We start from the raw sequence: 17050 nt of genomic DNA on the forward strand, positions 1-17050 counted from the left end.
ATGAATAACGCACATTTCTCCAAGGAAAATTTGGACGGAGAAATATAATTTGAAACTTAATTCGTCTATTTTTTTTCATGTATAAGGTGTTGTTCTCCTTAGCTTTTTGAGCGTTTTGTTCTTATTCAAGTAATTTTGGAATTGGGCCGGAGCTTGAAGGAATTAATTAAAATGGCTTTTCTGCACCGGCCAGTAAATGGCCTCTTAGCTCGGACCGAGCCCAAAAAGGCCCAAAAAGAGATTGGACTGGACACACTGGAGTAGTATATAAAGCGCTGTTCGCTCTCATTTCTCTCCTCCACTGAAATAAACTTGAACAAAAAATGGGGAGAAACCGAACCAAATCTCCGGAGGAGAAAGATGCAGAAAACGGAGCTCCCTCGAAGGCCAAATCCAAGAGGAAAGTAGCCGAACCCGATCCCGACTCCGAATCCGAACGAGGCAGCAAGCACAGAATCCGGAGCAGCAAGAAGAGGAGTCGAAAGTCACGAGACGACGACGATTCGCTCTCTTCTTCGTCGGAGTATTCGGACTCGGAGTCCGAGAGTTCGGAGTATTCGTCTTCGGAGGAGGAGAGGCGGCGGAGGAAGAGGAGGGAGAGGAGGAAGAGAGAGGAGCGAGAGGAGAAGGAGAGGAGGCGGAGGAGGAGGAGGGAGAAAGAGAAGAAGAGGAGCAGGAAGGATAGGGACGAAGGAGATAAGAAGAAGAAGAAAAAGAAGAATAGTGAGAAGGGGAAAAAGGGAGCTGTGACGGATTCTTGGGGGAAGTATGGGGTTATTAGAGAGACCGATATGTGGTAAGGATTTCGTTTTGGTTTAATAATTTCTAGTTTCTGTGATGCATTTCTGAATTTGGGTTTGTGTTTGGTTGCTCACATATGCAATAACAATGTAGTTGTAGTAGTAAAAGTTTATGCTTTTCAAATTTTAGGGTATCAAACGAGGTGCTCTAACTCGGTTCATTTAACAACCAATTCAGCCTCTATAAACGAGCCGAGCTTTTACAAACTAGTCGAATTGCAAGTAACTCGACCTCAGCTAGTTTACTAAATGAGCTCAAAACTTGAGCTCAAGCTCGATCATTTCAATGCAACAACAATGGAGTAAAAGTTTATGCTTTTCAAATCCGAGGGCTGCAAACGAGCTCGGCTCGTTTAGTAATCAAGAATTCAAGCCTCTATAAAACGAGCTGAGCCAGTATGTATGAGCCGAGCTTTTACAAATGAGTTTGTCTTACGAGTAACTCAAGTTCGGCTCGTTTACTAAATGAGCTTAAAAATCGAGCTTGAGCTCAGCTCGTTTGCTAACGAGTCGCGTCTCAAGCTGCTTGTAAACATCTTGGTTTGTTTGCAGCCTTAGTATTCATTAATTTTTTTTTTGAAATTTGCGATCTACCAGCTGAATCTGTAAGTTCCAATTTTTTTTGAAATGTGGCAATTTAAAGTTTATTTTGGGATTTGGCATCGTGAGGGAAACAACTGGGTGGGTTCTTTCTTCATCTTCTAGATGCTAAACGATGATGAAAATTGAAATCACCTTTATCCATTAGGGTCAGTTAAGATTGAATTTGATTGGTACCCAAAGAATGCGTTGTGTTATATAGGAATTCACAAAGCTGGAGTTTAATTGTGTGAAAGGAGGTGATATTCCTTATTGGTTGATCTGTCTCTTTGTCGTGGAAAATATGATTGCTCTATTTTACTTGCTTCCGCCAGAAAATTGCATTTTGAGTTCCTTGTTGAATTACATTACGTTGTGTTTGCAAAGTATGTGCTGCATCCAAAACACCCCAACGGGATAACCCATGGTAAATAGGTAGACTTTAATACTGCATAGCAGTTGAGAATGAATTGGTAGATAGTTCTCAAGTGCCAAGGTTTGATCGAACTATGGCGAATATGGACCATGGTGACTGAGGGTGGCTGTTCAAAATAATGGTGACTAAGGGTGGGCCTTGGTGCAATGATAAGTTGCCCTTTGCGGCATGAGTCACATGACTATCATGGATTCAAAACACGAACTTCAATGTCATTAGCTCGGTCAAAAATCTAGCTGTTGCGAACTGATAGCGTCATGGTCATGGTCATTGGAATTGGAAGTATGCTATTGGAGATGCGCCTGTAACGAAGTGCGATTGGAGATGCACCCGTAACGAAGAGAGGTTTATAGTCTTGATGTGGTAGACAATGGTAGGTAGTAGAGTATCTTCAATTAGTTGAAATGTTTTATCTGTTGAGGATGAAGTGTATACCTGGACTGTCTTTCAGGAACCACGAAGAACGCATTGGTTGCCATAAACCAAATAGCTACTATAAAAAAGTTTGAAAAATCAGCTACCAATAGTTTAATGCACTGAACAAGTTTACTCTGGCGCAGATTATTCTCCCTCTTTGCCTCCCTCTAGTATAACATGATGGGTGTGCAACAAAAGAGGCAGATGTATAGATTGAGTTTTTAGGGTCAGGTTTGTGCCCCTGTGAGTTTTAATGCATCCACCTGGGTCCCATAATTTGATCCGATCATTTGGGTGGGTTCATTGAGGCATGAAGAAAAATCACGTTGATCAGACATCAATAGCCATGATCCGGTTACGTTTGTCATTGCAAGTTAGTCAGAAAATCGTATGCTAGTTCAAAGCTTTTTTTTGACCTCTTTATTTTGAATTGACTTGGCTCTGTTGTCAATGGAAAATATTAGCTGTGAATGTACCATGTATTTCAGTCTTTGCGCTACCTTTTCCTTATGAACATTTTGTGTACTGTAGGAATAAACGGCCTGAGTTCACTGCATGGTTGGCAGAAGTAAAACAGGTATACCATCTCACTAATTGTGGCTGTCCCGTTGCACCTGAAATTGTTTGAACTTAGCAATGCATCCATTATCAGTCTTTAAGTTGGTACAACTTTGGTCACTGAGTACATTTTTTACAGGTGAACCTGGAAAGTTTGCCCAACTGGGAAGAAAAGCAGATGTTCAAACAGTAAGCACCTGAACAGATGCATCATTTGCTCATGTTACCACATAATACAACTTTCCTTCTGTTAGTTGTGATATTGGTGGTAAATACAATATGGTTTTAATGGTTGTCCCTTAATGCAGATTCATGGAGGACCATAATACAGCTACCTTTCCTTCTAAAAAGTAAGGCTCCTCACTGCTGAGCATGTTCATTCATTCAGCTTTTAATGGATATTTACCTATTGGCTATTACGGCTCAGTCGTTCGTACAAGAACATTAGATATTTCTACTGCAGACATTGTGTTATGTGGCATAAGTATATATAGTCAGTCGTATCATTTGCAACTATGTTTCCTTGGTGGGAATCAGTTGATATCTGTTTGGGTACGTAACCAAGGACCTTGGAGAATGATGGGGATGAGATAGGAACTATTTATAAGGAATTTGTTGCCCCTTTGGCATGAGTGTTTTGCAAGAATCAAGTTAAGACACGGTAGTCATTTATCTTTTAGCAGTCCTTGAGATGTAAATTTCTGTTGGGGAATATATCTTCCTCCGTTCTCATGTTTTCATTAATGTAATATTCCAGCAATAAATTGACTTCCATGTTTGGGGTTGCAGATATTATAATCTTGATGCTTATTACAAACGTCAGATGGAAAAAGAAATGAAAAAAGGTGTCAAAAACATCCGTCAGACAGAGCGGACGGTATTTAATGATGAAGAAATTCGCCGGTATGTTTATGCTCTAATGATTTACTCCACGATTATGAAGTTGACCCCCTCCCCCATCTCTCTCTTCTCTGCACGTTGCTTTTTATTTTCCTGTATCTACTAGCTGCAGAGAATCTTCCTTCTATCATTAGACAAGCAAACTTTGTGTTTCAATATCTTCCTTCAACTATTAAAGTGGCATTGTTCCCGAAAGAAGAAAGGAAAGGAAGAGAAAGCACTAGTGGTGTTAATCATTGGGCTTACAATTCTTTAGAATTATCCAACATATCATCCGGATTCGAAAAGTTTCTTTTGTACGACACATCATATCTGTTTCATTTTTTGTCTTGCTCCAATAGGACTAGGTGACATTGATTTAAGGTGACGATGCAACAGCTATAATTCCTATATCCAACTAGTACATTTTTTGAGAGATTTCTGAATTCTGCCAAAATTATGAGATTTTTTACTAGCAGCTTTTTTAAGATTTGATAGTTTCAAGGCCCAGTTTATGAGTCGGTATCACTTCAACTATGATCCTGAAGTGTACAAGCGTATTGATTTTGGGATTAAATTTTTTTCAAGTGGATAACAATCCTGCTATCGGACAAATGAATTGCTAATGAGTAGTTCTATTCCACTATCAGGCAAGAAATGCAGCAAGTGCGTGAAAGACAGAAGGAAGAACAAGTGGAAGCATTAAAGCGCGAGATGCAGAGTGGAATGGTCCGTTCTTTGAACCACCAGCCGAAAAATGTTCAAACTAACTTTCTGAGACCGATGAAACCAGAACAATGCCTTATGATAAGCTTTGTTTCATTTTGAATTTGCAGGCACAAGCAATGAAAGAGCAGGCCCAGCTCAGAGAAGAAATGGCTTACCATTTCAAGCTTGGCCATTTTGAGGTGAGAATTATTTTGTGTTTCTGTCTCAGCAGTGAATTTGATTCAAGAAAGCCTAGTCGCTAACACATTATTGCAATTTATCTTCTAAAGGCTGCAGCTGCAATTCAAAGACGGTTGGATCCAGATGTTCCAATGTAACGAGGGCGGTTTACCAAATTTGAGAATTGCAACTGGCTATAGTTTTGGTAATTGCGAGTGATTGCACTCATGGGTTTCTCTGTTCATACTGAACTTCCATATATGTAATCTGATCGAAAAGATATGTAGTTTGCTTAAACTTGTTTGCTCGGAGAACAATCAGACAGATTCACCCTCTGTCTGCGTTTGATTAGTATTTTGGGCATCTCTACTCTTTATAAGTTTTGTATGCGTTCTGTGCCAAGTGCCAACTAAATTATAAACATCCATGCGAATCTATGCAGTTGAAGAGTTGTGCTGATCAGTTGATTCTTCTCTCTCTCTCTCTCTCTCTCTCTCTCTACATTTTGGCATTGTGCGAGGCCATGACCATCATTTTATCCATGGGCCTAAAGCCTGCCTGCCTTGCTCAGTTCATTGGGTTTTAACCTGATCTGACCCGGTATATTGGGCGGCCTAGCCCAACCCAAACAGTATTGATCTGGGCTTGGACGTGGTGGCTTCAACTACTGGCCCGCTGGCCTGTCTTCTCATTTACCCGTGTGATCTGTCCCGCGAAATAGGAAAATTTATTCAATGGTCTCAAGACACTATCACATGGTGACATAACACATTTCTTTATCAAACATTTTTGTGGAGTCCAATACTAAGTATATGGATTTTACGGAAATATGATAAAGAAATATATTATCATGTAGCGGTGCTCAAAACCATCGATTAATTACTCGCGAAACAAGAGACAAATGTCGGGCTCTTCCTAGTCATATAATACCTTTTTGAATACTAGAACCAATATTTGGGGTTCGACGGGGTCAAACATAAAGGTCCAACTTTAGATCTCAATTCTCAAAGAATTATACCTTAGGCACATGGGCTGTTGGACTTAAAGACAAAAGGACTACTCTTGAACGGACTGCCCATCCCAATTGTTGAAACGTGTTTTGAACGGCTCGGATTTATTTCCTCTCTCTTCTTCCACCCCACCACTCTCTTTCTTTTTTTCTCTATATATAATAAAATCCAAACTGTCCAAAACAGGTTTGACAGGCTAGGATCACCCACGGGGACCACGTGTGTAATACCCGCCCGGCACCCAAAATTTGTTAAGTTTTTATATCAAACTTGATCAATTACTTGTTTGGCTAGTTCAACTCGTTTATCACCCTGCTACCGTGAAAACTCATTTCCATATTATGAGAATTTTTATGAAGATCAAATTAAAAGTCTGATTAAAGGAAATAAAACTGACATTAGCGTAAAGTAAATGATTTTCTGTAGTCCTTAAAGATGATAACGATTCTAAATCAAAGTATACGAACCCACGTGAGTCAAACTCGGATTTCAACAAGTGGACATGAGAAAGTAATTAAAGGGCTTGTTCTTAAAGAGGTAACAAGTTCGAATTTTACAAAGGCTAAACATTTCAAATCTTGAAGCCAGAGGTCTGCCCGATCGATAACTTTAAAATTTCAAAATTAGCCAAAATATGCGTAAGCAGGCCAGACATACGTTTATAAAAAGCAAAAAAGCACGGGGGAGGAACCGATTTGCTACTTCAAGTAACAAGTGGGGGAGGGTAAGCCGAGCCAACTCAGAACTGGGGCTAAAGCCACCTTGTCTTGCTACTGGATTCTGAAAACCACTTCCATATCCCTTTCGGCCTTTCCTATAATCTTTTGTCGTAGAATCAAACTTCACTTTACTTCCCGAAAAGGACATCAATTGATTTATTAGTAGTATACTCTATCTTATAAAAAAAAAACCATGTCTTTGACAAAAGTTTCATTCTCCTTTTAACTTTTTTATTTTCTTCGTTTTGTATATTTTGTTTATTTTTTATATTTTTTAAATTAATCATTAGTCGCTCATCTCAATTGGAAGAGTCTAAATAGTACTAATAAAAATGACCATAAGAAAAAAAATACTAAATAAGGTAAAAATACGAAACAGCTGTTTTTTGGTTTAAAGTGTCGTTAATTCTTTTTAATATCGGTCCATATTTTTACACTTTTTTTATTTCTCTCATCGAAACAACTGATTAACTCCAAAAATTACGAGAAAAAACTAAATCAAAAGTTACAAATTGAAAAAATTAGCGGAAATTTTTTTTAGAGAAGAAAAAAATTTAGAAAGAATGAAGCCAAAATAATTCCTAAAACCCTTTTGTCCACTTCACATTACAAACCCCTCCTCATGCTTCTACTCCCTCAGTCAGTCACAGCTTTCTTCCTCCTCACTCACTCCAAATTCCTCTCTTTCTCTCTCTAGACTAGCAGAGCTTGGGAAAGATAGAGACCAACTGGAGAGCTATGAAGGGTTCTTTTGGGGCAGTGATGCACCCTTCAAGCGACGGGAATGCCCAAATGGGTGGTGATGGAATCATAAAGCATAACAGGAAATGCAGAGATTTGGTGTTCCTTGTCATCTTCATTGCCTTCTGGGTCGCAATGATTGTTAACTCCAGCTTTGGATTCAACCAAGGGAACCCTTTGAGGTACACACCCCACATAGAAAAACCCACATCACCTGCCTTTCTCATAACTCAATTGGATCTTTCTCTTTTTATGTTTTTTTCTTTTTGATGTTTAGCCTGTAAGTTTTTGAACCTGTTCTTTTTTGCTTTCGTAAGAACAAATTTATGAGTGAAGAATTTTGTCCTATATCCCCCATGTGTTTCTGTGCCTGAATGTATTTTGGTTGATGTTTTGGTGATATGACCGTGTTAAGCACTGTTATAGACTCCTGTTTAAGGCTGTTAGTTATAAAGATGCAGAATTTAGCATTGTTAGACCTTCTGGTTATGGCGTATACTAAGCTTCCGAAATTTAGATTCTCTCTTGTTCTTCTTATGGAGTTTGTGGGTGAGCTGTTTATTGGGTATCCTCCAAATTGTCCGCTTCCGGGTGATAGAGTACTTCCAAAACGTGTGTTTCATTTTTCTCCTATCTGCTCTTTTCTCTTCTGTTGATACTGATGTTTTGTTGAGTAGTAGACTAGTAGTTCCTTATTCTGAGCTTTATATTTCCTATTTCTCGGTTTCTGGAGATGCGTAATCAAGTTTAGTTAGATTGCTGGAGTTTTCTACTATCTAAGATCGAACGAGTTATCATAAGTTAATGGTATTGAAATGTAGTGTTGTGCTCTTCCAAGGATTATTTGGGGTAATAGTTACCTGTTACTTTAATCTTAGGTCCATTCCAAAAATGCATCTTGTATGGCCTTAAACTGTCAATAGACTTGTAACTTATGGTGCGTCCTTGATAACACCTCCTCTTCTTACTCACCTGTTCTTCCTCAATAGTCAATTGTCAACATTGGCATAAAGAAGTGTAACTTGAACGAATCTATGCAACAGGCTTGTTTTTGTTTAGTGCATGTTGATTCATTCTATTTGTTCCCATTTTGGTGCTTGCATCATGACTTCATTTTCTTGTTTAATTTCTTTGTGTTTGTGATGATAACTTGTCACGTGAATCATTAGGCTTACCTATGGACTGGACTACAAAGGAAATGTGTGCGGCGATAGGCATGCAAATCCTGGCCTTCGTGAATTAGAACTCAGATATTGGTTGAACCCCAACCAGGTTTACCAGAGTGGTTTGAAAGACAGCCAATTCGAGCTTGATAATGCTCGGAGTATCTGTTTAATGGATTGCCCAACCCCGTCAGAAGATTCACTCACTTGGGTGTGTGATTATCCAGAGGGAGATATTCATCTCTCAGTTGATGACTGGATTGATAGGAATTATAATTTTTACGCTGACCTTACTCCTGAGCTAAGGAACACATCACTTCAACTTCAAGGCCCCTGTTACCCAGTTATATTTCCGAGCGTGAATGGTAAGTCGTTTGGAGTAAAAGTTTTGCACTTCCGTCTCTTTGTTTTAGATGTGGATTAACTTTATGTTGCTTCCATGAATTTAGTCAATGAATTTGTTGCTTGTCCATTTGTCATTCTTCAGTTTACTGGAGCTGCCAGTTTATTGCTCGTGCATCAAATGCGTCTTTGCAGCATTGGCAGCAGATGGGTGGAGTAAGCATTGCTGAGAACATGCTCATAGATGAATCCATTCACAATTCCATCAATTCACGTTCATCTGTTTTAAAGGTAGAGTCGCCTTGTCCTGTCTATGATCTTCCTTTGGGCCGGTCTTGCTGTAAATACGTAGAATTTAACCTTAATCCTAGCTAGTTGGATTTGTGCTTATAACAACATGTAGTGCTATAGGAATATACTAGTGCTAGCCCGTGCCTACAGCACTACGCATCTCGATTGTAAGGGAGGATGACAGTTGTGAGATTTAGATGAAAACCATGGGCACTTAACCGGGAAGTGGGAGGATGCACTACGGCCTTTAGATCAAATGAATCTAAACGGTTCCAACAACTTGTCCCCACACCCTTGTGTTTTATAATAGAGATTGATCTTTGTCTTGGCCAGTATTCTGCACTACCTTACACCAGAAAAAAAAAATTACGGATTTGCTGTAAAAGATTCTGCACTAGCTTGTTTCTCCCGATTGGATGTTATATTTTTAGAAGGTCTTCAGGTCTTGTCTTCATTAAACTAAGTCCAATATATAATTAGTTAAACCCGAAACTTATGCTTGTGTCATTCTTTCTTGTCTCAAACCTGTGGACCCATTTTTCTCTCCAGCTGACGATCTTCCTCCGTAGAGATCCACGATTCACTAGTTTTCTTCCTTATTTACTTTAAGAGTGACTGGTTCATCGGCGTATAAGTATTACCTCCTCAGGAATGTATGGTAGGAAGCTTGAAGAGAATTCTCCACCACTAGCTTGTGTAGCTTGCAGCCTTGTAATGTATCAGAATTTGTTGTGCATTATACCTTAAAGGTTTATATGAATTAGACTTTGTGGAAGTAGCTTGGTTAACTTTGCGTTTGATATGATCATCGCAAGTTGTGTTTAGAGTGAATTTCTCCATTTATGTCTCCGTTTTCTATTTTCTTTGCAGAGATATGTTGCTGATGTTGGAAAGTCTTGGCCCGTATTGATCTTTTGTGGAGGAATCTTGCCACTCTTTCTATCGTTGATATGGCTTTTGATGATCAGACATTTTGTTGCTGGGATGCCATGGATAACCGTCATCCTCTTTAATGTCCTCATAATATCACTTACTATGTTATACTATCTAAAAGGTTAGAACATTTCCCAGTTTTGTTTTGCGTAAGAGGCTGTTTATGAAAGCAAAAAATGGTGGTTACAATGCATTTTTATGGATATTGACGGTGACTCGCTGAGTGTCCTGGGCTAAATCTCACAGTTAACATTTGGGGTATAGTGTTCAAAATTCTTATGCTTATGAGTCCTCAATATGATTGCTGATGTTGCTTGAAATTTCTTTACTTGATTAGGTATCCAATACATTTTAGGATTAAAAGAAGTTGTGTCCTTGTACATTTGTTTACTGTTTGATTCTTTGGACACCTATTTTGTTGATGGTATGTAATGATTACCTTCTCTTTTTTTCATTTTTTCTTTGCATTAGCTGGATGGATTGGAAACAGTGCACTCTCGCCCATAATTGGAGAGCATGACCCATATTACCACACATCTACGAGGGTGGGTTCTTAACAATGACCTGATCCTTTGTAACTGAAAGCTGTTTTGAAAATTCTGTTATTTACTCAAATATTTACTTTTCTCAGGAGCTTAGTCATCTTCGTGCTGTTGCTGTTCTCATGACCGTTTTGATGATTGTCTCCCTTCTTTCATCTATTGCCATTGTCCGCCGCATCCTTATGGCAACGTCTGTTCTCAAGGTAGCATGGTGTCTAGTCTAGTGTAAGCAGTAGGATAATGATTGAACGGTTCTTTTACTTTTCCAAGGTGACTGAATAACAAGTCTTTTGATCCTAGTGATTGTTTTATTGCAAAAGATGGCTAAAACTTTTAGTTTGTTTTCGTTTGAATTCCATTTAGGTAAGAGCAGAACATCTCAAAAACCATGTCCAGGGATTTTAATCTGTCTATCAAATGTGCATGTAATTTACCTTTAACATGTAGTTTTATTTTCCGCAAATTCTTATATTGACCAAAAAATTGAAAGTTTAGGGAAAATAACTTTTTTTCTACCAACGTCTGGGAGGAAAATCTCCGTAGGAATTTTTTTTTGGTGACGCAACAAGTACAGTATGACAAAGTAGGATGTAGTAACCTTTAGCTTCAAGGTAAACACTGTAAATTCTGGAAGTTATGAGCTAGTTTAAGGATGCATTATATTGGGGCATTTAAGACTGCAATATTTGTTTAACCTATAGCAGACCTTAGCTTCTAATTTTCGATTGAAATCTTCCGCCATGGGAATCTGTTAATTTGGGAAAGTTAATATGAATTTTCTGTAGATGAAACTATATCGAGAGGATACCGGTAATGCACTTATGTGGAATTATATAGAATTTCTGCAAGTTTCCTTTTGATCAAGGGCTTCAATGGTGTTGTGTTAAATTTCTGGAAATTTGCAGTCGCTATCATAGTAACACGTTTTTTTTTTTTGATCGGCATATCATAGTAACACGTTTCGTACATCTACTCAATACTCTTTACGTTAGTTGATTTGTTGAGAACTGAGGTACAGTTGGACATACCATTCTTCTTCAAGCATCCAGGTAAAATTCCATGTTGTGGCATTTTCTTCTCTTAGGCAACATCAACAACCCCTTTTAGCTTGTCAATATTTTTGTTTGTATTATTTGCATTGAGTTTGTGAGACATGGTCTATAGATGATTTTGTACCTTATCATCATGCAATTGTTACCATTTCTTTTGCAGGTTGCCGCCAAAGCCATTGGAGAAGTTAAGGCGCTTATAATCTTTCCAGTCATACCTTACACCATCCTTGCAATATTTTACATGTTCTGGTTTTCGGCTGCTCTCCATCTTTTCAGTTCTGGTCAAGTCCTGGAGAATGACTGTGACTCCGACTGCTGTGTCCATGAGCTTGGGTTGAAAAGAGTGGTCTGCGATCGTTGCTGTGGTTATAGTATCCATCATACTCCTCATATCGGTGCTGCAATCCTTTTCCATCTGTTTGGTTGCTATTGGGCTACACAGTTTTTTAGAGCATGCTTGTCAACGGTGATAGCAGGTTCTGTTGCTTCCTATTATTGGGCTCGTGGTGAAACATCGGTGAGCTTCTGCTTCAAGTATAAAGTAATCAACGGGAGATATTACCCTATATGATTGCTCCCTCTGCGCAATTGAAAAAGTCTTTGACGAGTCAACAAATTAATGTGATGGACTCTCTGCTTCTTGACCTGGAATAGCATATAGGCACTGAAATTCGTTTAGAAAAAATGGATAACATAAAAAGAATGAGCTGGTATGGGTCCATTGTGCATTAAGTAACTTTGTATTATTAATATTGTTTGGTCCAAAGACATCAGCTTACATAGAAGCTATTGAATTTCAATCTATTGTGGGAGTTATACAAAAGAAGAAAAGTTGTGAGCCAACTTTTCTCTTCTCCAAAGTTAGGTACTTGAGGACAAATTTTATTGGTTCGCTTAGATGTAAACGTCTAATTTCTTGTCCAACCCTTTCCTCTGATTGGTATTCTTTTCTATGAATGCAGCCACAAATTCCATTTCTTCCAGTTTTCTCCTCAATGAAGCGGCTTATGCGTTACAGCCTTGGGTCTGTAGCTCTTGGCTCTTTAATTGTATCATTTGTTGGGTCCTCACGATTTATACTTGAGGGAATTCGTCGCAAATTGAAAGTCGCTAATACAGTCCCTGAAAGCCGAATAGGAATGGTGGCATGTCATTCTTCTCAGTTCTGCCGACGGTGTATTGATTGGACCCTCAAATCCGTTAACCGAAATGCCTACATTATGGTAATTTAGTGGAACTTTTTCCCTGGAAAAGCATGTGTCTTTTCTTTTTTCCTTTTCCTTTAGTTTGCTTTGGGTTCATATGGTGGAATCATTTGAAACCAAATGCAAAAGATATGCACATGAAAAAAGTATGGATACTTTCTAGCCTGTGCTTCGCGGTTGCTGTGTATCTCTTCTTCATTGAAATGCATGCTTCTGACTCTTGCAGATTGCTATAACGGGCAAAGGCTTCTTTAAGGCGTCCGAGATCGCAACAGAACTAATCATCAGTAACATCCTTCGGATAGGGAAAGTGAATGTGATTGGTGACGTTATTCTCTTTCTTGGGAAGTTGTGTGTGAGCCTTGCTAGTGCAGTTTTTGCTTTCCTCCTGTTGAACACTCACAAATACAACTCTGCCCACAACAAGATCTCCTCTCCCATATTTCCCGTGCTGGTATGCTTCTATACACAATTACTCGAGGAATACAGTTAAATCATGTTATTCCGTGTTCGAAAGAGTACCTATACGGTTGTGAAAGGAGATGTTGGCAGAGTTAGAAGGAAATAAGCTTTTTGATATGTATGGAAAGCAAGCATGAGCCTCTTGATGTGATGCTTAGATTGGGTAACATGTTTCTGTGAAATGTATTTTTGTTTCTTAGTCTTCACTATAGACTGTATACTCTATTTACTTGTGTAAATTTTGGGTGATTCATTCTATAAAAAACTAACCATACCTTCTTGTTGCATTCGGTAACAATTCATGCATAGTCTAGACATTGTATAGAACCTTTTTCCTCGTGCTAATCTGTTGGCCATTTGTTTTGAACTTTTTTTTAGTTGAGATCACACTTGAACAACTCGAACAGTCATAATATCACTTCATATGTTAGGGGAATCCTTCCCCTTTTTATTCAATGGGACTTAAGATGTGATGGGGATTAAGACGTGACATTATCGCGTTGGTTTTGAATGATGCAGGTGTGTTGGGCTTTGGGATACGTCGTTGCAGCTCTTTTCTTTGCAGTTGTGGAGATGTCTATCGATACAATCATCCTCTCATTCTGTCAAGATTCTGATGAGCACCACGGCACAGCTCAATATGCCCCTCCACTTCTCATCGAGACTCTCAATGACCAAAACGAGATGCAACGACTTACTCAATAACGCGTGAAACCTGCCGATGCTCATTTGCCCTGTGCTTATAGTCGTTTTAACAGAATAGTCTTTTACATTTTGTTGTTGTTGATGATGTTGTTTTGCCTATGCTCATCTGCAGTTTCTTGCTCGTGACTTTTTGAATTGTTCAATTGCCCTATTGTATATATTTTAGGTGAGAAACATTGAGATGCTGAAGTTTCCTATATCAGTAGCTTTAAGTTTCATCTAATCCAAAAAAGGATGGAAACATGCGAAAAATTTCAATGCAACGGTTATTTGCAACGCTCTCCAAATAAATTGTGAAAACATACCCTCTATCTGATTGTATTGCGGTTGTGCCCCTCCGTACCATCCTCTACTTCACTTTGTAGCTGGTTTAGTAAACACTCCCCCACCCGTCGAAAAAAATGGGGGGGAGGGGGTGTTGGAAGAAACTGTACATTATGCAGTTGTATGATATCAGGAAAGGTTCATTAATGAAATCGAACCTAAGGAGTTTGAGTGATGGTGAATCAACCACAAATTGGGGCTCAAACCATCACTCATTTATCTGCAGCAGTTTGCTCCAGACAACAAAGATATATACCTCTCTTTCTCTTGGGTATATTTCCCTCGTGAAGGATCTAATCAAGTCTTGAAGCACTTGCTGTTGGGAAGAAACTCAATCCAGATATTTGTGTGCCATTGAACTTGGAAAAAGGATGAACAAAAGCGTCTTGTACTTACAATACCCATTCCAACTTCTTTTTTCTTAAACGTAAACAAAACGAAACATGATGATCAAAAAAACAAAATGAAACATCAAGAAAATGTCACTATGAACCATCTAGCCTCGCTCGCAGAAATGCCCACTTTCTGGCAGGTCTTCATCCTCTTTGTGTTTGTAAACAAAATTCGTAATGATAAAAGTTTCAAAAACTGAAGGGGTCTACTTCCTCCAAAACAGCAGACCCGAGCTACAATAGCTCCTCTTTGAGTTGAGAAACGTATATCCAAGTAGATGACGAACACCAAAAGTTCCAAAACAGATTTACCTTTAAGGATTTAATCGTCTAACAGCTTCTTGCTGCTTTTCTTGGCAAAACTCAAACCCTTCGGGTCAATCTCATCCAGTCGGACCACAATTGTCCGACCGTTCCTTTCCTCGCTCCATTTAATGGATTCTTTCTCCAGAAGCTTCATAACCTGCAATCAAAAATTCAGAGCAGGATCAATTTTTACAGTCTCAAGGACATGGCTGAGAAAATGAGGAAAGATACGGATTGAATTACATTTGGATATTAGATAAAATAACATCAAATTGTATTGCACAGAACTCAGAAAGAGTGAAGCTAATACACAAATAAAGATGCTCAAATTCTTTTCTTCCGCATTTGACAAATTAGAAAAGAGATCGAGCAAGAGAATAATTTTGTTCACCTTCCTTTAAAGAGGGTGAACATTTCCCTCTCTGTGATTGGTGGACAAAATTATTCTCAGCAAGCAATGGTCCAATCACTTTTTACGATCTCCCTTGGAATTTCTCTTTTTCTCTTTCCTGTTTGCTTGTTTCTTCTGAAAGATAAGTGGGAAGAAGTGCATAGGGCGTAAAACAATCCAATCTATCACGCCTTGGGCTTATTTAGCAGTTACTAATCTATCCTGAACATATTTTTCAATTTCCATTTCATTCATATAATCAGCTGATCAAACTAGCATTCGAAACAAATTAGAGAAGCGAATGATTATGAAATGATGGCGAAACCAATACTCTTATCTTTAGTGCATTTGCAGGCCAACACTGCATAACTTTTTGGAACCACGCAAATCATTTTGCTTATGATTTGCAGTTAATGGAAAATGAACACAACAATCCCGGTGAGGCAGGAAATGGAATATACGGATCTGAGTGGAATCAGAGTTATAGCAAAACATACCCGTCGTTTCCGAGCCCCTTCTTTGCTATCCTCAGCATTGGCCCCAACTATGATCTTAAGATATTCAATAGCTGATAAAAAGCAAGTAAAACCATGTCATATTTCACTTCTCATTTGTGGAAAACATGCAAACTTGGGAATAGATGAGTGACCTACATGGGATGCCAGAAAGAGTAGATAAATGAATCCTCAAAAGGCTTATGGCTTCTTTAGGGTCTTGTTCATGCAGATCAAGAGACACTACATCCTCCTCTCTGCCATGAGACTTAGTGTGTCAAGCCATTTTATGAATCAAGACGTCAAAGATGTGGGTCAATATTTGGAAACTGAGCAAAGTTGAACGAAATAAACTACAAATTTACCTGGTTTCAAGAAACTTTTTTGCAGATTTCTCATCTGCGTCCCGGGCCTTCTCTTTGAAAAAATGTCCCTGGATACCAACCACCCAGTGAGCACACACACAGGGAAAGAGAGAAAGAAGACAAACAAATTGTGACTAACAATCCGAACTAACAAGGGCATGTCAATGTGTTACCAAATTAATCATGTTCAACATTCCTTGAGTCAGTCACTTTAAACTGCCACTATATTATATAATTTCTCTCGTGCATTACTCACATGCCATCACCTGGCTGGCTGGCTCTCCCTTAGTAGCTATATGCATTATGCCTCCTATTATTAACCAGCTTTTAAGTAAATGCAAATGTATGACCAAAAGCGTCATACATATGAAAGAAGGGACAACATAGAATTCTCCATTGACAACACCAGGGCCTCGTCTAGGTATCTTAGTTGTAACTAGTAACACTTCCACAGTTTCATTATGCAAGAAAATCCAACAGAAAGCAGGCACTATCCAACTTCCCTCACTCTGTACGAGAAGAATTTAGCCACAAATTGTGCATGTTCAAAAAAGATGTCCCACACGCTATGGCACACCCCGGTATAGAAAATATAAAAATAGATTGGGTGGGTTGTTACAAGACGGAAAGACCTCACCGCTTTAATACACGCTCTATTTAATACTTTTGCCATGAGGCAAATTAACATTTAACCTACCTACCTCTTCTAGAAGTTTGTTTGCACGTTCAGGATCCCCCTTTGCAAAAGCATCAACAGCCTGTCAAGCAACATAAAACTATCAAATAATTACGTAATGCCCCAGGATGAATTTTTGTACAAATACTAGTCCAATTGAAGTCGATGATTACACTGAAGTACTATTTATATATATATATATATATATATATATATATATATATATATATATATATATAAAAAATATTCCATACAAGTCCTTGGTAAGAGAATGCTGAATAAGGGCTTACTGCTTTATAGTATTCTTTCATTGTTGTCCAATATTCCTTAACAGCTTTGCGTAGGACCTGATAGCTATTCTCATCCTCTTCATTTTCTAT

The 17050-nt window shown here is 38.6% G+C and overlaps 3 protein-coding genes across 5 annotated transcripts in view; 2 read left to right on the forward strand and 1 right to left on the reverse strand.

Annotated features, from left to right (window-relative positions):
- Nucleotides 1-285: 285 nt before the first annotated feature.
- Nucleotides 286-5019, forward strand: LOC131329230 (vicilin-like seed storage protein At2g18540). Its single transcript, XM_058362318.1, has 8 exons — nucleotides 286-796; nucleotides 2764-2809; nucleotides 2930-2979; nucleotides 3099-3140; nucleotides 3580-3693; nucleotides 4320-4398; nucleotides 4506-4577; nucleotides 4668-5019. Exons 1-8 carry the CDS (start codon nucleotides 324-326, stop codon nucleotides 4713-4715), a joined length of 924 nt encoding a protein of 307 aa, XP_058218301.1. The 5' UTR covers nucleotides 286-323; the 3' UTR covers nucleotides 4716-5019.
- Nucleotides 5020-6884: 1865 nt separating this feature from the next.
- LOC131329225 (choline transporter protein 1) lies at nucleotides 6885-14013 on the forward strand. The gene is made up of 10 exons (XM_058362312.1): nucleotides 6885-7209; nucleotides 8197-8555; nucleotides 8678-8823; nucleotides 9694-9877; nucleotides 10228-10301; nucleotides 10388-10501; nucleotides 11511-11867; nucleotides 12313-12573; nucleotides 12782-13009; nucleotides 13537-14013. Exons 1-10 carry the CDS (start codon nucleotides 7025-7027, stop codon nucleotides 13720-13722), a joined length of 2094 nt encoding a protein of 697 aa, XP_058218295.1. The 5' UTR covers nucleotides 6885-7024; the 3' UTR covers nucleotides 13723-14013.
- A 352-nt stretch (nucleotides 14014-14365) lies between these two features.
- Nucleotides 14366-17050, reverse strand: part of LOC131329229 (putative nuclear RNA export factor SDE5) — a 39192-nt gene continuing 36507 nt past the window's right edge. For all 3 annotated transcript variants that reach the window (XM_058362317.1, XM_058362316.1, XM_058362315.1), the window contains exons 7-12: nucleotides 16961-17046; nucleotides 16696-16752; nucleotides 15995-16062; nucleotides 15789-15886; nucleotides 15633-15703; nucleotides 14366-14901 (exon numbers count right to left, since the gene is read on the reverse strand). In XM_058362317.1, coding sequence (XP_058218300.1) covers nucleotides 14761-14901; nucleotides 15633-15703; nucleotides 15789-15886; nucleotides 15995-16062; nucleotides 16696-16752; nucleotides 16961-17046 — 521 coding nt within the window. In that variant the 3' untranslated portion in view covers nucleotides 14366-14760. The remainder of the gene's footprint in view (nucleotides 14902-15632; nucleotides 15704-15788; nucleotides 15887-15994; nucleotides 16063-16695; nucleotides 16753-16960; nucleotides 17047-17050) is intronic.

The sequence above is a fragment of the Rhododendron vialii genome, chromosome 6a, assembly GCF_030253575.1.
Source record: "Rhododendron vialii isolate Sample 1 chromosome 6a, ASM3025357v1".
Lineage (NCBI taxonomy): Eukaryota > Viridiplantae > Streptophyta > Magnoliopsida > Ericales > Ericaceae > Rhododendron > Rhododendron vialii.

Coding starts and splice junctions, on each gene's coding strand:
- LOC131329230 (XM_058362318.1), top strand. CDS start 324: ATGGGGAGAAACCGAACCAAATCTCCGGAGGAGAAAGATGCAGAAAAC. Junction 3,694..4,319: donor AATGATGAAGAAATTCGCCG/GTATGTTTATGC, acceptor TTCCACTATCAG/GCAAGAAATGCAGCAAGTGC. Junction 4,578..4,667: donor TCAAGCTTGGCCATTTTGAG/GTGAGAATTATT, acceptor TATCTTCTAAAG/GCTGCAGCTGCAATTCAAAG.
- LOC131329225 (XM_058362312.1), top strand. CDS start 7,025: ATGAAGGGTTCTTTTGGGGCAGTGATGCACCCTTCAAGCGACGGGAAT. Junction 9,878..10,227: donor TATGTTATACTATCTAAAAG/GTTAGAACATTT, acceptor TCTTTGCATTAG/CTGGATGGATTGGAAACAGT. Junction 10,302..10,387: donor ATTACCACACATCTACGAGG/GTGGGTTCTTAA, acceptor TACTTTTCTCAG/GAGCTTAGTCATCTTCGTGC.